At 42.3% G+C, this 22,197-nt stretch overlaps 2 protein-coding genes across 4 annotated transcripts in view; both read right to left on the bottom strand.

Moving 5' to 3' along the window:
* Nucleotides 1–1,960: 1,960 nt before the first annotated feature.
* KCNJ11 (potassium inwardly rectifying channel subfamily J member 11) lies at nucleotides 1,961–3,988 on the bottom strand. The gene has a single exon (XM_071427859.1). It carries the CDS (start codon nucleotides 3,833–3,835, stop codon nucleotides 2,633–2,635), a length of 1,203 nt encoding a protein of 400 aa, XP_071283960.1. The 5' UTR covers nucleotides 3,836–3,988; the 3' UTR covers nucleotides 1,961–2,632.
* Nucleotides 3,989–9,036: 5,048 nt separating this feature from the next.
* Nucleotides 9,037–22,197, bottom strand: part of ABCC8 (ATP binding cassette subfamily C member 8) — a 73,222-nt gene continuing 60,061 nt past the window's right edge. For 2 of the 3 annotated variants that reach the window (XM_071427857.1, XM_071427858.1), the window contains exons 30-39: nucleotides 20,081–20,183; nucleotides 18,639–18,752; nucleotides 17,888–18,008; nucleotides 17,596–17,726; nucleotides 16,965–17,043; nucleotides 15,995–16,103; nucleotides 14,429–14,532; nucleotides 13,513–13,646; nucleotides 12,172–12,234; nucleotides 9,037–9,661 (exon numbers count right to left, since the gene is read on the bottom strand). In XM_071427857.1, the coding sequence (XP_071283958.1) occupies nucleotides 9,524–9,661; nucleotides 12,172–12,234; nucleotides 13,513–13,646; nucleotides 14,429–14,532; nucleotides 15,995–16,103; nucleotides 16,965–17,043; nucleotides 17,596–17,726; nucleotides 17,888–18,008; nucleotides 18,639–18,752; nucleotides 20,081–20,183 (1,096 nt within the window). In that variant the 3' untranslated portion in view covers nucleotides 9,037–9,523. Of the gene's footprint in view, nucleotides 9,662–12,171; nucleotides 12,235–13,512; nucleotides 13,647–14,428; nucleotides 14,533–15,994; nucleotides 16,104–16,964; nucleotides 17,044–17,595; nucleotides 17,727–17,887; nucleotides 18,009–18,533; nucleotides 18,583–18,638; nucleotides 18,753–20,080; nucleotides 20,184–22,197 lie in introns of those variants that run through there. The other variant, XR_011679308.1, reaches the window with a different exon arrangement.

Here is a 22,197-nt window from a genome sequence, read left to right as displayed (position 1 = left end):
TGGTGATTTTAACAGCACAAATCCTCCCTTCCTCATAATATTATGATCCTTTTTGGTTTGCAAGACTTCAGAAAAATTAGGCAGATTTTTGAAAAAGAAATGACATAAAAGATGCTCCTGACAGCAGCCCAGTGAACAGAAGCTGTTTCTTCCCATCCTTCCCCTCCCATCTCGCAGGGAACAAAGAGAATTTTCCACCTCTCAGCTTCACAGACTTCCCCAGGGCAAAAAGAAGCTTGCATCAGTTCCTGAAATAGTTGCATGGTATTGCTGCTGAAACTGCTTCACATTTAGGTCAAATCTTGAGAAGATCTGCAGCCAGAGCTGAAGTGGTTTTATGAGAGAACCTTGAGGTGCATCTTACACAGTGAAATAAGGCACTAAGGAGACTTAGGGACAGGCCAAGGACTTCAAGTCACTGGAAAGCCAACTAATATTTTGTGTATGCTCTCTTGTGAGAGCAGAGCAGTGATTTTGTGGCAAGTGATAAAGAACAATGAACTTTCAAAGGAACAAAGGTGCCAGGGAAATGCAGGGAGCTCTACTGTAAGTGCCCTCTGAGAGGCAATGGGAGACAGGGGCAGTAAAAAAGGGAAAGCCAGAAAATAACGTGACAAATCAACTCAGGCTTAGAGAAGAAATTTAATCATGTAAGGCATTTAATCATGCCCTATTTTAAAAAAAACAGGGGGAGGGGTATGATTATAATATAAAATGTGCCCTTCCAAATTCTCTTTGCTGACTACTTGCTAACGCTAATTTTACTGTCATTTTGTTGTGAAATTCATTTCACATTTTTGGAGCTGTTCACAGAATAATATAGGTGTATTGGGGATTTGGAAACTGAGCAGGCATTTATTCCTGTAGCTGGCAGTCTGGTAATGCCTCATAAAGCCAAAATACTTAAACACCAAAAACATAACAAATGTTTTTTCATTTTAACTCAATACTTGATTTCACCCAAACGATGATTGCTCTATTATAGATGCCTGAAAATATTCCATAGTCACTGTAGAAGTTTTCTAACCCTTTTGAATGAGTTTGTCATACAGTTACACTGCCAAGCCATCAGAAATTTGCCATATTATTGCCAACACAAACGATTTTGGTGTCTGTTGTGAACTACAGAACACACAAGTCTCGATACTAGATCCTCCTTGAATAACAATGTTTAAAGTAACTTGGTTCTCTCTGCACAGCCTGTAAAACCAGGTGTGGGAACAGTTCTGTGATGCTTCTATAGGTTTTATTTGGACATTGTATGTTTTTTCCCCTGGGTGGCAGTTTGCCCTGTAGCTAATGCTGGTGCCATGTCCCAATAACCCTGTGCAGAAATAAACTTGCTGCTGTTACCAGGAGCTCCAGAGTGGATTTGCAGGAGTGGGTGAAGGGGAATTGCTCCTGTTGTCACTGTGGGACAGAGAGAGTGAACATGGCTCCTTCATGTTTGCTGGCAAATGACAGATCTTGGAGCCAGCTAAAAGCCAAGGCAGGCACCAGCTGCACAGGGAGCTCAGGATGAGATTGGAACAGGAATTGCTTCCTCAGCAGCAGTAATGTTTTTGACACAGCATCCCAGAAGTGAACATGCTGTCTTATGCACCCTTCCTTCCCCTAAGCACAAAAAAGCCTTTGTTTCTTTTACTAGAGGGAAAGGAGTAAAAGGTTTTCCCTACTGCATGCAGATATATTTTCAGCATTCAGCACTGTCCTTTCATTCAAAATATGTAATTCTATTTTTATTCCCTGATTATCTAGCAGAATTCACCGTGACCCAAGGGAGAGGTTAATTCTTGTACTGAATATCCTATTGCCATGTGGCTTGGAGAGAGGGAATGTTGCTTCTCTTCATTTTGAAATTAAAATGCAGAATTCTCCTATTTATAATTGATTTCAACTGTATATTATTTTCTATTCCTTTTAAAGGCACTTACTCTCAGAAATGTACAGTACAAAAAGGTATTCCTGAATGTTTTATTTTGGAAGTGTAAAGGCTTTTAAAATAAACAAAAGTAAATATTCAAATACATTTCATACTGCATGTGGTAGGAGTGGCTCCATACAACACAATATGGATGATGCAAATCCAGCAGTTAATTTCTTTGAGACATACAGTATAATATAGAGACACTTCCAGATCTGGTCTTGTGTCATTGCCTGACCCTTTTTTTATCATTTAAATCCAGCCTACTTTATTAATTATTAATATTTTATTTTGCTATATCGATTGTTCAAGTTAGGAAAAAAAACACCAGTTAAAAACTACTGACTTGCAAACACTGCAAGACCCTAAAAAACCTGCAATCTCTGAGGATAAATATACATTTATTTTTTGAGAAAATGCGTCATTACCTGCAGTTGAATCAAGGCAGAATGATCGTGTGATTAAATAGTCTGAATTGAAATTTAAAGCTGCAGACCATGATTTTCCCTACTCCCAGTTCTGCTTGAAATCTCTCACACCTTTAAAAAAATATAATTAGCTTTAGATTTCCCCACAATAAATAACACCAGAACATACCTTGTGCTACCAACCTGAATTTTAAAAAAAAGTAAGAGGCCACCTCAGTGTTTTGAGTTCATGAGATCTTTCAGACACAAAGCCCTAACAGAGTTTCCCAGTCAGAAGGCATCAGGAAGGCTCTTCGCTTATGGTAAACTTGGGCTTTAGCTTGACAGACCTTTTCCTAATTGTGCCTTTCGGGGACAGTGGCATGGTGTCCATGATGCTCTTGTCCTCCTCCAGCTGCCGGGCAGTGCACGAGGGCGTGGGCACTTTCACCGTGTTGCCGAATTTAGAGTAGTCCACCGAGTATCGCCCGTCTTCCTCCGCCACGATGGGCACAAACCTTTGGCCCCAGAGGATTTCGTCCGCCAGGTAGGAGGTTCTGGCCTGGGTGGTGATGCCGGTGGTCTCCACCACCCCTTCCAAGATGACGATGATCTCCAGGTCCTCGTGGTGGTGCAGGTTCATGGGGGAGATGTCGTAGAGGGGGCTGTTCTTGTCTATCACGTGGTAGATGATGAGCGGGGAGACCAGGAAGATGCTGTTGCCCCCCACGGGGTTCTCCATCTGGATGTCGATCTGGTTGAGGGGCACCACCTCGCCCTCCAGGCTGGCCGTCTTCTTCACCACCTGCATGCGGATGGTGGCACTGATGATCATGCTCTTGCGCAGGTCGCCCACCCGCAGCATGAAGCAGAGCCGGCCCTCCCGCAGGGCGATCACCGCGTGCTTGCTGAAGATGAGGGTCTCGGCCCGCCGGTGGGCCTGCGACGTCTTCATGAAGATGCAGCCCAGCATGATGGCGTTGATCACCAGCCCCACGATGTTCTGCACGATCAGCACCAGGATGGCGGCCGGGCACTCCTCCGTCACCATGCGCCCCCCGAAGCCGATGGTCACCTGCACCTCGATGGAGAAGAGGAAGGCGGAGGTGAAGGAGTGGATGCTGGTCACGCAGGGCACGAAGGCGGCCGCGGGCCCGGCCGTCCCCTCGGCGGGGTCCCGCTGCAGCCGGGTGCTGTGGTCCAGGTCCCCGTGCGCGAAGGCGATGAGCCACCAGACCATGCCGAAGAGCAGCCAGCTGCACAGGAAGGACATGGTGAAGATGAGCAGCGTGTGCGGCCACTTGAGGTCCACCAGGGTGGTGAAGACGTCCTGCAGGAAGCGCCCCTGCTCGCGGATGTTCTTGTGGGCCACATTGCAGGCGCCGTTCTTGCCCACGAATCGCGCCCGCCTCTCCCGAGCGCGGTACCGAGCGTGATCGGGCACATCCTCGGCCAGCCGGGTCAGCACGTACTCCTCGGGGATGATCCCCTTTCTCGAGAGCATGGCTCCGCCGCCGCCGCCGCCGCCGCGCACCGCCCCGCCAGCCGGGGGGCGGAGGGGCCGTGCGGGCTCTGCGCGCCCCTGCGCGCTGCCGCGGGCTCTGCGCGCCCCTGCGCGCCCTTGCGCGCTGCCGGCTCTGCGCGCCCGCGGCCGAGGGAGCGCCGCGGGCTCGGGGGCGCGGCCGCGCCCGGCGCCGAGCGGGGAGCGCCGCCGCAGCCCCCGCCGCCGCAGCCGGCCCGGGAACGCTCCCCGCCGGAGCTGGGGGCGTTTCTTTACCTTTTCACCCTCCTTTCCTTTTTTTTCTTTTTAATTTCCCTCCGGGGGAAGGGTTTCGGGCCGCGGTTTGTATGTAAACATTTGATACCGGACGGGTTTGCTGCCTTCCATTAGCAGGGGCTCCTTTGTGGGATGCCGTGGCTTCATGTCGGGTGATTATTCCGTGAGATGGGGGCGGGGGGAAAAAAAGGTACGGGCCAATTTTACAGACGGAATTTGTAAAATAATAATAATAATAATAGTAATAATAGTAATAGTAATAATAATAATAATAATAATAATAATGTTGCAATACAATAACAGTAGTTTATTATTATATATTATATATTATAATATATTATAATAATAATGTTTCAGTACAATGACATTATTATTATTATTATTATTATTATTATTATTATTATTATTATTATTATTATTATTATTATATATACTGAAATTCACCTGCATGTCTTTTGGTAAGTAGGAGGAAAGCATTCATCTGATAAATCGCAGGCAGTGATAGGAGATTTGCTTGAACGAGCTGAATCCAAGGAGGCAATGGCTAAAAAGAGACCTGAAACTAAAGGGGCTCAATCCCACTTAAAATTTTGCCAGAGTTATTTAGAATAAACAAGGATATATATATATATTTTTTTTAATGCAGAGAGGAGACCGTGAAATGGTGTGAGCTATGGCTTCTCAGGAAAATGTCCACAGTCCGAACAGCAGCAAAAGTTGCAAAAAAAAAAAAAAAGTCTGGCTGGAAAGGGTTAACCCCCAGTGACATGAACTTCCAGACAGGCACCAAAATCCTTGGAAGAGGCAACAAAGGGAGGCAGGAAGCTAAAACCTGTTTGGGACACTGGGATGTCTCTGTGGGTATAAATACATACACGGGCATGCCTATGAGGATGTGTCCTCCTGACAAGATGCATTATGTAAAAACATTCTGATGTGGCTTTGCTGCTGTATAAACAGCAATATTCTCATTGATGTGTTTATTTCCTCTGGTTTCAATATTTTGTTTCTATTTCAGTTTAGACATCAACATTGTGGAGTTTTTACAGCATCCCAGCATATTCTGGATAACAGTTATTTCTTTAGTACCAATGGATTTGTGATTATTTATTTTCTAGTTGCACGACACGTGTCCATGGACTTTCCCTTTAGTTTTGGCTCTGAGTGCTTTGGTGCACACTGTAAACAGCTCTTGGCACTGATTCCCTGGGCAAGGCAATTGTCCACTTGATGTCTGGGAATCAGCCAGTTGGGGTTGAAAGGAACTTCCACCACCTACAGCTGCTTAAAGCAGCCCACCTAGGGATTCTGGAATAGAAGTTTGAAGTAATCACCCTGAGCTCTCTGAGCAGTTATAGGTCTTGTAATTAATTGTTTACTATCACTTTGGACTATTTGTACTTTCTGTGTAGGAATGGTGGCACGTCCTTGCACACATTGATTCCTTTCGGAGGGGTCAGTTTCCCAATCTGGTTCATCTTTCTTGCTGCTTTGATAAATAAATCTAGAATAGCAACAACGTGCCCTGCCAGGCCACTAAGTTAGCCAAAGGTGGCTAAGCCTTTTCTCTAGCCCTTTCTCTTTTACATCCCTTCATCTAGTCGTCTCCTGGACTCTTTTTGTGTCCTTGGTGTGCATGTCACCTGCACCTACACTTAGAGTTTGTTAACTACACGATTTATATGACAATGTAATTTTTAAAAAAGCTTATTTTTTTTTTAACTTTTTTTTTTCCTCAATATGAGAAAGAAAAGAAAACCCATCACCCAAAAGGATGAAGTAAGTTGGAGTTTTACTTGTCACATGTGTAGTTCTGCAGCTGATGGCAGCAGGTCCTACTTCCAGAATTTTGCAGTGGGCATAAACAGGCTGAAGAACACCAGGCAACTCATGGGCAGCGTTTTACACCCTTGCAGACACGGACATAGGGATTCCAGAGGCAGTCCTGAATTTTGTGCCGTTTTTCCTGACTCTTTTCTAAGCGTGGTCTTTATTCTGTGCCTTTTCCTCCAGAGGGCGGTACCTCCATAAACGTGGGATGGATAAAATCCTGTGTCAGGGGGAGAGGGTTTTGGAGGAAGAGTGAATTGCTGCATGGCCTGGTGCTAGGAACGACCCAGGGAGGGGTGATTTATGAGCACACTCACCACGCTGCTTTCAGGAATCCTGAACTCTCTAGAGCACTGCTTCATTGCTTCCACTTCTGCAATGGGACTGTCATTTACCACTTGTTTTCCTTCATCTCTGAGCACTTAGGGGCCGAGATGGGATAGCAAAGCCAGTGGCTTCTGCTGAAGAATTTCTAGAGCTGTCTTTATGGATCAAGTGACAGATACTTAAAAGAAAAAAAGTGACAGATCTTCTGAGTGAGCCAACATATTTGTGTTAAGAGCTGCTGAAAACAATTGGGCTCACAGGAATGAACAATCCCACTCTGTAGTATTGAATCATGAGGGGTAAGTTCTTCCACCCACAAAATAGGTTTTACACTTCAAAATTCCCCCCCTCCATTTATTCTAATTTTAATGGCTATCAAACAAGATCTTATGATAACTGTCAAATTAAAATTTAGTTGTTGCCATGTTTTTACTCTGCCTTTAGAACCTGAGTAAAGCTTCAGAGGCTACAGACTGTTAGTCTGAAATTAAGCCTCATGAATCACCTTGCAGCATGAGTAGGTAGGCAGAAGAAAAGAGATCAGAGTTGGTTCTGCAAAGCCACAAGGGGAAGCAGGAGCAGAGCTGGGAAGAGGACTGATGAAGCAGCCATGCTGTGTTTCCTGGCCACACTAAAACAAGGGAAAGAACCCTATAAAGTTTTCTGTATGGTGGAAGCATTTATACAAAGCAACAAGAGAACCTCTGATTGCAGCTCCATGGACAGCCTTCCCCTAACACCTTTGGGACTGGGACAAGCCCTATCCCTCAGGAAAACTGAAAGCCTGGCTTGGCTTGCACTGTCTGGCAGCCACTGCAGTACAGCCCTTTGCTTAGTGATGCCTCACTGCCATACAAACACATTTGTGAGCCTGGTTACAGAGACTCCTGGGCTGTCCATCTCATGGCAACGAGGTCTGCTGACTTGGGTAATGTCAGTGAGCCTCACACCACAGAAAAATGTTCTTGGGAACTGCTCCTGGTCACTGGTGAGACCCTTAATCCTTTGGAGTTAGGGGTAGGAACTCCCTGGCCCCACATAAACAAGACCAGCTGAAATGTGCTGAGGAAATGCCCTGTCCCAATGGCAGCCAAGAGCCTCCCTGGTCACAGATATTGATTCAGAAGTGGGGTGCCATTAAAAATTGCTAATTGTTGGATGTAAATGAACTCACCCTACTCTCCTGCAACGCTACTTTGGGAATTACAAGCCCCATTTAAAATGGAAATGTGACACTTGGACTTTTGAGTTCTAATTTCTTAATGCTGCAGGATAAAGTCCAGCCTCCTGGCCTTTCCTCCCTGCACTCCCTTCTGGGTTAGGCTGGGAGAAGCTTGTGGAATAGGAGCAAGCCCAAATTGCAGTGTCAAATCCCAGACACTTCATTAAAAGCCCACAAAACCTCACTTCTCTGCATCTCTCCCCTTGCCATTAGAATCTCCAAGAGCTTCCACAGAGGGCTGCAGAGCCTCTGCAGTGTGAGTTGGAGGAGTCCTGCAGAGTGGTGCTTTCCTAGGCCTTTACAGGATGAGATCCTGCCTTAGAGCAGTAATGGGAAGCCAGGAGCCAGCATGCCCAGGAGCTGTGGCAGAAACCTGCTCTGTGCCCTTCTGCTCCCACTACTCCTCTCTCAGCCCTAATGGAAGCCTGGCATTCCAGGGTGAAAACACACCCTGCAAGAGTTCTGCAGCCATTCTTTCCTGGACAGTGCCCAGCAAACAATTCCCTGGAGGAGGAGAAAGCTCCCAACTGGCCTTTTTGCCTCTCTTGAAGAGTAGTGGGCAATGACAGAGCTGATGCCTTTCATCTGCATAGCCATCTCCTCTTCATTTACCACGGTTCATTCTGCACTCTCCTCTGGTGCCACTTACCTGCCCTTCAGGATTGCCCAAGTAACAGCAGGGATGTGCTGCAAATCCTCTGCTCTGGAACTGGTAACACAAACAGCAACAACAGTTCTTCATTTTCCCTGGCTCTCTGCTGCAGTGCTAGAAGTAATGCCTTAAAAATATCACATAGCCCATGAGAACACTGAGGTGTCTTTTTCTAGGAAATAAAACTTTTAAAAAGAGGTTCCAAACTAATTGAGCAGGCTAAAGAGTGAAAAAAACCAAAAACCCTAAAAGATAAAGAGCTCTTTTAAGCATTAGAAGTCCTTCAAATAGGGGAAGTAACAAAACAAAAAAATGGATGTAAAGATAAACTTGCTGTAAAAAAATCCAGTGCAAAACTCATTGTAGCCTTCCATTATTGACATTCTAGCCCTCCATTAATGAAAAAGTCCTGGAATGACTGTCACAGGGCAGGGATAAGTAGCTGTCTAGCTGAATTAGGAGAATTTTAGTGGCTAAAAGTTCTTTTGAGTGTACAGAATTTATTGGTAAGGGTCACAGTAAATCTAGAGACAGCACAACAGCGGGTGAAATATGTGAAACTAGGAGATGATGAGTCAAGCTCTCATGGCCCTGAGCTGCACTGAAAGGTTTAATGCTGTTTATTTACCAGACTTGGAGGGATAATTTCCAGATGAATTGGTACATCTGCACTGGTCTGGAAACAGTGTACATTAAGCACTGATACTTTATCACAGCCTGCCTCCCCTCAGCTTCTTCACAGTTTGGGAGGGAGTCTGCCTCCATCCTGCTTTGGAATCTGTAATAGTATTCAGTGGGCAGAAAGATGGGAATCAGATTGTGATTCATTTCTAGACAGTATTAAAGGAGAGTCTAAGGCACAACTCAGGCACTATCAATAAACCACAATATAAAAACTGTTTTATAGATTTTGTATTTAGATATTAAAGCTTTACAGAGTCATTTCATTGGAAGAGATACAAGCTTTTGAGAGATACCTTTGGTATAGCATGTTTCCTTCTGCATTTAGTCAGTCATGAACATTATCTACAGTAAGGCTATGACACATAAAAAATAACATGTTAATAAATCATGGGGGGGTTGAGAGTTACATAAAAACTCCATGCTGGTTATGTTTGTTTGATGTGGATCCTGTTGTAGTTCACCCATGTAGTTTTTTTCAACTATATTTCATGGTTCTTTGGCAGCAAATAAAAAGAAAAGTAGTAGTATACCAAAAGTTAAAGTACACAGATAATTCATTAATGCTTTGGATGGCAAAAATGGCTCATTTTATTAAAAAAGGAATAGCTCAATTTATTATGAAATAATATTTATTTACAGGTATATTACATTTTTTTAGAAAATAATAAAATTGTATTCTAAAATGCTTTATTTATTTTTATTACTTATCTGCTTGTACAAAAGAAGCAAAGACACTGTCTTCTTGTTCTAGCAGAACCTCAGGCTTGTCATATTCCAAAATAACCCCTCTCTTCATTACAATAACCAAATCTGAATTGAGGATTGTGTGCACACGGTGCTGAAAAACAAATAAACAAAATGCCAGGTCAGTGTATCTCTCTATTCAATATATTCCAGGATAAGACAGACTTCCACAAATTCATTTTCCTATCAAGTTCAAGTTTGATTAAGGCTACTTAGCCTACTTTTCATCCTAATTTCTGTGCAAATACTGCAGATAAATATACAGACCAAGAGCCAGGTGGATGCTCAAGTATCTAAAAACTACCCAGGTACTTGAGTATGAGGAGTCCTACGAGTTCCCTTTAGAATGTCCCCAACCCAGAGGAAATACAAGACAACTCTTATATTTCCTTCTCTGGCTTTCCTGCTCCCAAGTGCAGCCAAAAGAAGGCAGCCAGGCAGAGTAGGAACTGGGCAACTGAGTGTGGAAGTGCCTGTGTGAAGTTGGGAATTCTCCGACTCCTGGATTGTATCTGGGTCTGGGGTGGTTCCTGAGTTTAGTGTGGTTTATCTATTTAGAAAGCTGATCCAGTTTTAGAAGACTTGGGCCACATCTTCTCCTGAGCTTTCACAGTCATTTTGCACCCATATCCTTTGGAAAAGGCTTTTTCATACTTCCTCCCCACTGTATGAACAAGTACTCCCTCTTCTGTGTGCTCTGGGCTGTGCTGCTCAGAGTTTCACCTGACACCCCTTGCCTGTGCCTTTGCAGACCTCTCTCACATGTCCTGACATTGTCCTTCTTGCACACAGAAGGGCCCCAGCCTGCTCAGCTGCTCCCTTCCAGGAGCAAATCCAACACCTCCAAAATCATCCTCTGCTTCTCAGCATTTTTCACTTGTAATGTGTTATTCTGGGCATAAGGAGACTGGAACTACACACAATATTCAAGGTATGTGGGAACTATGGACTTTGAGTTCAGTCTTCTTGTTTCTAATAATCTTTTTTATTTCTTTATCCATACCACATTTTTCTATCCTAACTCAAGCATTACCTAAATAAATAGCATGCATTATTTCCATCTTCTTTTTAAATAAAATGCTTCAGTAATTTCCATAATCCCTGTCAGATTCAATCTCCTTTGCTGCTTCTTTTAGCTTTTTTTTTCCCCTACCACTTATTTTTGGGTTTGGTTTTTTGCAAGCCTCTTCATATTGACAGAATTCCACTTTTTCATGTTAACTGTAACTGCATGGGATTTTTTTGGATCTGCATCACTCCCTCAGGGATATTTAGTCTCAGAATATTATGGTTGCTGTTACACAGCTGCTCTTCACCCATAAGGTTCCTAATCAAGTCTGGGGCATCCTCAGTATCAAAACAACTCTTGTATTTCCTTCTCTGGCTTTCCTAGCCAGATTTTCCATACAATAATCACTGATGGCATCTACAAATCTCATAACTTCTGCAGTTTCTATGACATTTCTCCACTCTACAGGCAGGGGCAGGGGACTGAAATATCACATTCCAGTTGAATTTGCTGCCCTTGTCTGATCTCTTTCAGTGTAACACAATCAGTGCTGCCACCCTGGCAATTGTGAGTAACATAGATTACAGAGAGCCAGTACTATAACTCTTACTACTCCTATTCTCCCTAAACAGATATTAGGAATATATGGCTTTTTCTGGAGAAAAAAATCCCACCAAAACCAAGACAAAACAAAGCCACACCTGAAAATCAACAACACAACCGAACAAACAAAAAACCAAACCAAAAAAACCCCACGCCCCCAAGACCACTACCCATGCCACAAACCCCCTGTGTTGTGTTTCTACTATAGAATGTTTTTAATACAAACCCACCTGCTGTAAACCTCATTTACAATTGGAAGTAAGCAAAAATATTCAAAGTAAGTTTATTCCAAGATGTTGTTTGAACTGTGCAGTTTAAAACTCACTAAGAGTGCCAAAGAATAATAAAGCTTTTTCAGCCTGTCCCCAAACAAACTGAAAAAGATACATAAATGCAGAATGCAGTGCAAATCTGAATTTTCATGCAGAGAAATCAGGAAATGTCATGGTTATGATTCCTTTACTTTTTTATAATGACACACTGGACGGATACCATAAGATAAATCAGGTCTTCTATTACTCATTTCCTAGGTAAAAATAAATGATGCTCAGAGATTCCTGAGCACAGATTTCTTATGTTGAATTTTTAAATGTTAAGAAGCATACTGACTTCATTTCACCTCCCTGAAATGTGTATTTACTTGTCCTTAGTTAAATGATTATTTTAGCTTGGTGAAATTCATATTTTGCAGCAAAGTATATGGCATTTTAATTTAGCTTAAAATGGGAAACAGAAGATGGAGAGCATATTTAGATTATGTACCTTTACAGGTGATTTGACTTGGCATCATGCAAGACACTTAAGAAGCCACTCTTATGAATTTAAGTAAGAAATTTAAAAAAAAAGAAAAGAAAGCTTACATTTAAACACCACCTAAAAAAAGAAAAAGATGACTGGCTTAATTACCATATTTATTAACACTGACAAGAAGTGACTAATGGGGCATTTCAGATCCTTGTTAGCATTAGGATGGCAGCAGGGACTGTACTTACTGCTATTGTAACCACAGTGCGGTCAGCAAACGCAGTCATGACCACCTTCTGGAGAATGTTCTCCTAGGGAAGGAAGAACATTTGGTGCTTTTCAAACAACAGAAGTTGCATGACAGACACAGAGAAGATGAAGAATAAGAAGGCTTCAGTAAGTAACCACTGACTATTCCATGCTGTTATTTATCATCCATTGCAGAAGTGAAAAATGAGCTACGTGTCCGAACTAAGCCAGAGCCTGGTCTCTCCTGCCATTGCCTCTGGGGTTCAGCAGACACCAGAGCTGTGCCCTGGCCCCAAACTCCTGCTGTCCTGGCCTCAGTCTGACACTCAGGAGGATCCAAGGTGAATTTTGGGTGCTGCCAGGCTGCCCATGCTGGCGCCTCTGTGGCATGTCCTTCACCCCAGTGCAAGCCCAGGAATGTCCCAGCACAATGGGGACATCTAACACCAAAGGGTGGCAGGGACAGGCAAGGGATTGTGCTGTACCTGGCATATTTAACAGTGGAGATGATATTTAAGATGGCCTTAGCATACATAGCTCTCACTCAACAAGTACTCATCCTTTGCTATTTAGGAGACTGTTGTTGCATTCCAAACTGCCTGGAAGAGTCACGAGCACAGATACCTCCATTTGTTATTAGCTGCTCTTCAGAGAGGTATTGCAAAGGAGGAACTCTATGCTCAATGCATCAAAATTCAACATGTGTTTTAACTGCACTATGGTTCTCTTCCTGAAGCTCAAACACTAACATTTTACTGAACTAAAAATTGTACAAACTTCTCCAATTATGTTCTTTACTTACAGCGGAAAGAAAATTGAAATATTTCCTGTAACAACATAACTGATGAAAAAATGTACTATTCTATTTGGCTGAAACCCAGTCACTGCACTATTACTGAGTGCTTAAGCATCTGCCTAGAAATTCCAGGCAATTAATGCAATAATCCAGTATGTCTTTTCTGTGTCTGTGTTTATTTCCTTGCCTCTCCTTTCAAGCCTTCTAACTTCCTACCAACCATGCTGGGAAAACTTTTCACTTGCCAATTCACCCTTCACTGACCATCCCAGCTGACCTTCCCTAGCTTTGTTTACTTCAGAAACCCCAATTAAAATAACATGCTTCATTTTCCTAATGCAATCAGTCCTGGCATAACTATTCAATCCCTAGTAAAATGGTTTGAAAGCTCTTTAGATTTGTTAGCAGTGACTCACAACTACCTGGGCTTGTAAATATGTCTGCAACTAAATATGGTGTAAGCATATTACAGAATAGACAGAATTGCTTTCCACCTTTTACTTCACATATCAAGTAAAAGAAATCAGAAGCACTTCAAACTCACTGTTGCCATGTCAATAGATGCTGTGGCTTCATCCATGATGAAGATGCTTGTCTTCCTCACAAAAGCCCTTGCCAGGCAGAAGAGCTGCCTTTGGCCCTGGCTGAAGTTTTCACCCCCTTCTGTGACTATTGCATCTGGAAGTGATACAGAAAATCACTAAGGTAAGATGAGAATAGAGCATATGCTTGGAAAACAGAGTCTCACTTTCAGTGTAAAGCAATATTTCCTAGGCTTACAGCTGCAGGTGACACATTTTTGCCTGCTTATTCCCAGTGTTCAACACAACCAGTACTTTTGTCTCCCTATATTCTCTGTATCTGTTAATCATCAAAGCAGCTGAGGATGCTCAAGAGCAAGTTTCTCTGAAACATGTACAGTCTAGGACACTGCACCCCCAGTCAAACCAGCATCCCTAATTTCTTTACCCTAGGGCTGTATAACTTCCCATTTTAAGGGAGTTTATTGGTTATTTTTTGGTTTTTTGTTAGGTGTTTGGTGGAGGTTTTTTGATGTGTTTTTTTTTCTGCATGGCCAAATGATTCACACCTTGAAGCTTTGGGAATCTTCGTCCTTGGATGTGACTATTGGAAAATACAAAATGTTCTAAATAACACCTGGCTTGTTGACAGCTTATTTGAATTCATAAGACCCATAAACCTCAGTGCTTCAAAACAAAGACATACTGATATAAAATAATTTAACCATTCATTTGAAAAAAAGAGGATTCTGCCCCCCAGGTACAGTTGGTAAAGGAATTATAGAGATATAGGAAAAGTGCTTGCAGGCACTTTTTGTCACTTTCCACAAACGTTAAAAGCTATTTCTTCATCACCTGCCCTTCTAAAAAAGTAAAGAAATGTGAAACAGGAACATTGTGGATGCTGAAAACAATATTCTCAAACAGAAGTCTCATTACCTAGGCCCCCAGGGAGTGCCTTCACCACATGCTTGAGCTGTGCTATTTCCAGTGCTTCCCAGAGCATGCTGTCAGTGCACTTCTTCTCAGGGTCCAAGTTAAACCTGCAGCAGGGGTAACTCAAGAATATCAGTCAACAGAAACTGCTGCAATGGATTTCTTCTTTTACTGTGCTTAGGAACAAAAATGCAGATAATTAGAATCATACACTGAAGGTCTGGGCCTGATTTTGACCTATCACTGGTATAAATCCACCAAATTTCTCAGACTTAATCAATGTTTATACCAATGTGATTAAGGTGAAAATTTGATGTCAGTTAAGCAGAAAGGGAAAAGTTTGCTATTATGTGGCTATCTTTATGGTTTTGGAATTTATTTTGTTCTGTATAAACGAAATAAATCTCATGTTTTACTAGAAAAACTGTGACTATACTCAGTCTAAATTAACATTTAATTTTAACAAAGGCCAAGATTTTACCCTCCCTCCTTTTAAATACAACGTCTCTTTGTTCTTCACTACTGTAGAAATGTTAACAGAATAATCAAGCTTCATACTGCATTATGAGATTGAAGTCTTCACTGCAATTCAAAAAATCTTGGATTTATGAACAGATGAACATTATTTTAGCTTGCTGTGGCCCAGAAGTGACAGCAACAAATGTGAATCTCACATCACATTACATTAGCATGGAGAATGACAATAAAAGATTCAATGGTGCATGACACTATTTTCACATTTTACTCCTGCTGTATGAGTTGTGAAGGATTGATGGTGGCCTAAAAACATTTTTTAATAGTTCAATAAATAAAACAAAGGAATACAATCACATCATCTTCTGATGTGAATGAATCATGGTCTATTCAGGCATGTCCTGAAGCCTGTATCTTTTTAGTGAACTCCAATCACTTGTGTAGAAACTAAAACTGCAGGGGATCTAACAGTGCACAGAGGATTGTACTGTTTCTTCCTAAGTAAATGGCACAGACACAGGGAAGGGCATTTGTTGGAAACTGCAACTTTTGGCCATTGTTTCTACTGCATCATCTTCGAGAAGTAGGAGGAGAATGAAAAAAAAAAAAAAATCTCCAGGATAAACCAGGCCAGGCTCCCAGTAATTCTCATGTTCCTCTTTTGCTTTCTCTCTGTCTACAGCAATTTTTTAGTCTGCATTTTTTACATCTCATATTTTAAGGCAGACAGATGAAAACAGATGTAGGAGAAAGAAGGTTTCAAGAAATGCTGGGTGGTTATGGGCATTTGATCAGTGAGCTAAACAGATTACTGGATCCTGGAGGAATAAATATTGGCTTTCCCTGCTTCCCAGGCATGGGATGTCTTCTGCCAACAGTGTCCAGGCTCAGGCATGAGGAGAGGTTAGTCTGGCAGGGGTGAATTAAAAGCACAGACAGAAAGCAGTGATCCTCCCTATTCCAGCTGAGGAGCCTGGAATTGAGCAGCTTGGTATAAAAGTCATTATATATAGTACAATTATAACATATAATTCATATTGTATGACACAGAAGCAATTACATGTTTTTTATTTATTGCTGGTGCTCAGTACTCACCGGATTGTTCCGCTGAATAAAATAGGATCTTGGAGGATGATTGACAGCCTGGATCTCAGTGTCTGTAAGGGCAGCTTGGCAATATCTATACCATCAATGATAATCCTCCCTATTCAAAAGAAAGGGGACAGTGTGTTTCTTGTGCCACACAGCTGCTGGCAAAGACATGGCTCACTTCCAGGCTGAAAGGCAGTACAGCAGGAACAGGCCTTGTATCACATAGCCCCTTCTTCACCAAAGAAACATGCTTTGACTAAAAGAGCAGCACAGCTTTCTTGAGAATAAGCTCAGCTGGAAAGCACACAGAGGGGACCTGAAGTACCTTCTGAATAATTAGATACACTGCTTAACTGCTTGATCAGTATACAGCTATCAAACAACAGGGTCAGACATTACTTCAATCAGGGATTAATTACCAGGGGCAACAAGCCTTTCAGAAAGCCAAATTACTGTTGAGCACTATGAAATCTTATCTCTGAGTACAACTGTCTGTATCTGCATAGGGGCTCTGTGGGTGATGTGGCTGGGAAACAGGCTGACATCTTTTTGAGATGTACCCTGTGAGGCACACAGAGCAGGAAATATGGCAGGAAATTCCAGGGAAGCAGGCCAAGCTGCAACCCCCAAGTGCAGAGTTTTTTGGGCCTAGTGGATCCCATCTGTGCCTTGAGTACAGATTACACTTGAACACCTTGCCCTTTTATGCTTTGCTCCTACTGTTGTGATTTAACTGCACAAAAGGCTGTCATCTGTCACTCTTGGACTTTTGCTTCTATCAAGCAGAATTTTTATTGATCTGGCTTACAAATGGCACAGCTGTCAGGTGACAGATGATATCAGCTTTAAACAGGGCCAAAGAGTGTGTCCTGCAGATTTGAAAATCACACTTCAACCTGCTGCTGTTAAGGAAAAGACTACCAAAGAACCTTCAGGTGCTAAGCTTGAGTGACACACAAAAGTGTTATCTTACCCTCAAAGGTGTCAACCATTCTGAAAAATGCAAGAGAGAAGGAGGATTTTCCACTGCCTGTTCGGCCGCAGATCCCAATCTGTGACACAGAAAGCAGATGAACATCAGGCAATGAAAGTACAGGAAATGGATAACATCTGTACTTGACACTGCAGATGAGGGGGTGGAGGAGCTGTTCACATGATCCTCTTCTCCTCCTGACAGATCAGTCAAACAACCAGCCATTGTAGAATTGCTGTGTTCACTTTTTGTCTTTTAGGGGTCTGAGCATTTAAGGATAAATCAAGGCCAGTCCTATAACTGGTACAATAGGAGAATGGCAATGATGGTAATAAAGACAAGAGAGTCATGTGAGAAGGATGAAAAAAGCAGGTCTAGCACTGTAAGGGCTCACTGTCACTTCATTTGGCACTGTGTGCTGACAGGAGGGCACTGGGATACTGAGAGGGAGGGTGTTTGCCTCAATACACCAAGCTAAGAATCCCCCAGACTCTTTAACAGTGCACTACATTCTTTGAGAGAAAAAAATAATCTGTAATTCGGTCACCAAAACATTCTGTGGTATGTTTTAACTCTGATTTGTGTGATGTGATAGTCTAAAGAGTTTCTGAGAACCACTGCAGCTCTTTACCTTTTGTCCTGGTGAGATGTGGGCATTGACATGTTTCAGCACTGGCTTCAGGTTGCTGTCATATCGGACACTGAGGTTCTGGATCTGGATCTCCCCTCTGTCTGGCCAGTTCTGGGGAATCTGTGACGAAGCTGTACCACAGGCACAGGACAGGGAAAAACCCAACATCAACCTTCTTATAATAAATTACTTGGTTCATTAGGTAATTTACTACATTTTTCATGGCAATACACTGCAAAGTCATTAAAATTTCAGCAAGCTCTTTCTGCCTGCTGCACAAAACTGCACTTACAAAGGAGCCCTTCGTAATTTTCAGCTTCTGTTTTGAGAAGGCCATTGATCCTTTTCACTGCCCCCAGCTGGATCTCCATGTCAGCCAGGTTACGAACCATCCAATTCAGATAGTTTGACACCTAATGTAAAGCAAATACACAACTGAACCCCAGATTTTTAGTAGTTTGCACCATTTGACCAGCATGCAGTTTATATTCCTACACAAGAATGCCTCAGTAAGTGGAAGTTGTGAATGCACTGGATGGTACAACACCAACAGGGAGGCAACAATGACTAAAGGTTACATTTCCTAACTGCAGTGCACAGATACTTTGGTACTGTGGAGGTCTGATCTACACCACCAACAGAAAAGAGGGTGGGAGAACAATAGAGACAGGTGAAAAGACATAATTTTGGTAACTTAAGTTTGGACAATCTAGAATGACATATCAGGGCATAAGTACAACTGATGCACTGAAAATGTACTCTTCATAATGCAAGACGATATAAAAAATTATGATGCAACTTGTCCATGTTTCATTGACATATTTGAACTAACACCTTGATGAGATTTGATCTCAAAGCTGAAGAAAGCATACACTCAAATATGTCAACCATCACATGTGAACTGAAGTAAACACATGGTTTCCATGATGTTACAGTACCCACTATAGATGTACAGACACCTTCAATCTTCCTGTTCATCTTTGTGCCCTGAGGAATTACAAAAAAATGTTTGGGAGAGACAGAAAGGATCCTGAGATTCTTACCATAAGAGCATAGGTTAGTCCCAAGCCTACAAGTCCTGAAGTGATTTTATTATACAGGCAACTGGTAATAGAAGTGACAGCTGCTATGAGCACCACACATGCTCCAATGTACTCCTGAAGGAATATGAATAAGCTCCATCATTATAAGTCTACAAAGGATTAAAACGTTCTCAAAACTTTGCACACCAAATAACAAAGCCATTGCACAGTTTCCAAACACAGGCAGAAAACCCCATGGAACTCCATCCAGACTCTACCAGGAACCCATTGTTACTGCAATCAGCAGGACTGTGCTGAGGAAGTCAACACAGATGCTTTAAGCATGTAATGGAGGTGGCTGAAATCATGCAGCTGAAGTTACCTGGGATAGGAGGGAAGTGCTCATGCATCCCATCTCTGTGGCTGATGATGAACTGCTGGGAGGCTCTGCTGTTGCTGCTGAGTTCCTATCATCCATAACTGTTCAAACAAGCCTCTCTTGCACAGCACACACCTATTACCTTAAGGGCCTTTTTCTGCTTTAATTTAAACCATTGGTGATTTGACTTCCCACAGACAATTCTTTGAGTAAAATTGTGTAGCAGACTAGAAAACAAACTCTGTGGGAGGACAACTATCATTTGTCTGTGTTTGAATTGTTTAGTGATATAGGCATTGATCAGAATTAGGGACTTCAGCTGGTCTAGCCCTGAATATATAATAGGGTAATAATATTGTATTCAAGTCATACCCAATACCTGAACTAAATTAGCAAAAGGTACCAGTTAAGGAGGAGTCTGAAATGAAGCCATAGAGTGTGACATGAAAAGTGAATTAAAATACATTTAGCACATCTAAAAGAAGCCCATGTTACCAGAACAGCATTAGTACACCTGACCTGCATTTAAAATTGTGATATAACCTTCCACAACATAAAATTCCTTGACTCGCTTCTTAGAGAATTATTTTTAATAAACAATTTCTCATGCCAGGCCACTTCACTGAGCAGAAAACAGGCCACTGAATATCTTTGGTGTTCTTCAGATGACTCCAAAACAGACTCAAACCTATCTACATCCTTCTGCTCATTAGAAGAGCTTCCAAGATATTGAAATGTTCCTAGGAAGCCACAAGGCAGAGGCTGCTGACACTGACTGACACGCTGGCTGGTGGCACAGCTCAACTAGCTCTGATCACTCTTCACACACAGAGGAGCCAATGTGACCCCTGAAAACTATTCCAGTCTTGGAAAAACAGCTGCAGGCTATGGGGAAAATTCATACCCCATTCAGTGTCCAGGATGGGTTGGGCATATGCTCATTACAGCCAGAGAGACATAGAGGGCAAAGGTATAGAAACTGTTGGATGCCTCATCAGATTACTTGGAACAAAGTCAAAAATTCCTTGTGTAACAATAATAATAATGATAATGATAATGATAATAATAATAATGTTGTACTTGCCATGCGAACTTCCAGCCAGCGATTGGCTGCTGTGAGGAAAAGGGAGGCAATGTTGTTGGAATCTGTGTATTCAAGAAGTTTTTGTCGGAATTTGGCTTCATACCTAAAAAAAAAGGAACAAAAAAAAAAAAAAAAAAAAAAAGGAAGAAAGCAGGAAAGCAAGAGGAAGAGAGGAAAAAAGGAGTCAGTCCTTGGGGTATCAGAAAAATAGAAAGTAAAATTTAATTTCTGAGGTATGTGCTTATGGACAGCTTGGCACAGGGTATTAATCAGCCTATCAATAGCTCAGAGTGACATCATTGGTAGTTTTGTATTAGACACAGGCAAAGTGTATTTGTGCAGTGTCTTGAGAAGTAATTTGTTATTGCATTGATTACAATACAACTGCATTATTGTATTGAAATTCTCTAGGACTTCCAGGTCCCACTGGGCATTTTATAGATGTATTTTATGACATGATAATTGAGAGAGAGAGAGATAAATCTAAAACTAAAATATTTAAAATATGAATGAGAAAAATAATGCATGCTTGTACTTGTGAAAAGAAGCATTAATGCTGCAGAATTCAGTTTTTATCAATCATATAAGCTCAAGTTTTAAAATTTATATTACCATAGTGCCTAGAAATGGTAACAGTTTAAAAAGTATAAACTCAAAGAACTTCCCATTATAGTAGCACCCATATTAAACAAATGCATTTGTCTTTATCATTAATCAAATGGGGCACTTTGAAAAATGGAAGTCCAAGAACATGGCACAACAAAAAGTATTAGCTTGGAAAGAACTGTTTCCCTTCCCTCAAGGAATTAGGACACAGTACACAAAACAGGATTAATCACAAATAAGCCTGTTTATAGTTTGTTATAGTGAATTTGCACCCACTCATCTGAATAGTTGTGCCAATGAAATCTGCCATGAATTTAGAAGGTATGGGAGGTGATTCCCTGCTGGGGTCTTGGCAAGTGCTCAAGTCAGCCAGTCACCCCTTTTAGCTGGGCATATTTAATTGCATAGCTGTAAATTAAAGTGAGGTCAATAATCAAGTGTATCAACAATTACAGCTAATAATGCACAAGCCTGGCACAAAGTCTTTTCCAGGGTAGTGATATAAAGCTCAAAGGCCTGAAGATTTAATTTAAGCACCCAAATCTTGCATTTTCCCCCCTTTTATTAAATGATAAAGTTTAATACACTTGATCTCCCCCTCTGAAACTTTACCTTATCCTTTAGCTAGTATGGCTGTGACAAGCACTGATTATTTATAAACTCAGCTCTCCTAACACTGATATAGAAGAATGCCTATGTATGAAGTACATGGCTTATAGAAGCTTTCAAACTCATTCACTGCAGAGTACCTTAATCCTTCTTCTGAGCTCAGGAATGACTTGACATAAAAAGTTTATGATTTTGAGCAAAATAAATAATTCAGCTGCCCACAACTTAGCCATGTGCTAAGACATAAGATACATGTCTGCTGTGTGCAGTGAGGAATAATGGAATGGCTTGGATTGGAAGGGACCTTACAGATCATCTCATTCCAGCCCTCTGCCATGGGCAGGGACATCTGTCACCAGCCCAGCTTGCTCAGGGCCCCATCCAACCTGGCCTAGCACACTTTCAGGGATGGGGCATCCACAGCTTCTCTGGGCAACTTGTGTCACTGCCTTGCCATCCTTACAACAAAGGATTTTTTCCCAACATCTAATCTAAATCTACTCTGTTTCAGTCTGAAGCCATTCCCCTTGTCCTATCACTACATGCCCTTGTAAATAGTCTCTCATCTTTCTCACAGGTTCTCTGCAGGTACTGGAAGGCCACAATTAGGTCACTCCAGAGGCTTTTCTTTTCCAGGCTGGACAAACCCAGCTTTCAGCCTTTGCTCAGAGGAGAGGTGCTTCATCTCTAATCAACTTGGTGGCTCCCTCTGGGCTCACCCCAGCAGGTCCCTGTCCTTCCTGTGCTGGGACCCAGAGCTGATGCAGCTGCAGGTGGGGTCTGAGCAGAGCAGAGGGGCAGGATCCCCTCCCTGCCCTGCTGCCCACGGGGCTCTGGATGCAGCCCAGGACCCAGGCTGGCTGTGAGCACGTTGGTGTGTTTGCAGAGCAGAATGGCTGTTT

The sequence above is a fragment of the Agelaius tricolor genome, unplaced genomic scaffold (genome assembly GCF_023055355.1).
Source record: "Agelaius tricolor isolate 1412-34295 unplaced genomic scaffold, bAgeTri1.0.p SCAF_5, whole genome shotgun sequence".
Classification (NCBI taxonomy): Eukaryota; Metazoa; Chordata; class Aves; order Passeriformes; family Icteridae; genus Agelaius; species Agelaius tricolor.
Note: the sequence above shows the minus strand (reverse complement) of the source record. Positions and strands in the feature narration are given on the sequence as shown.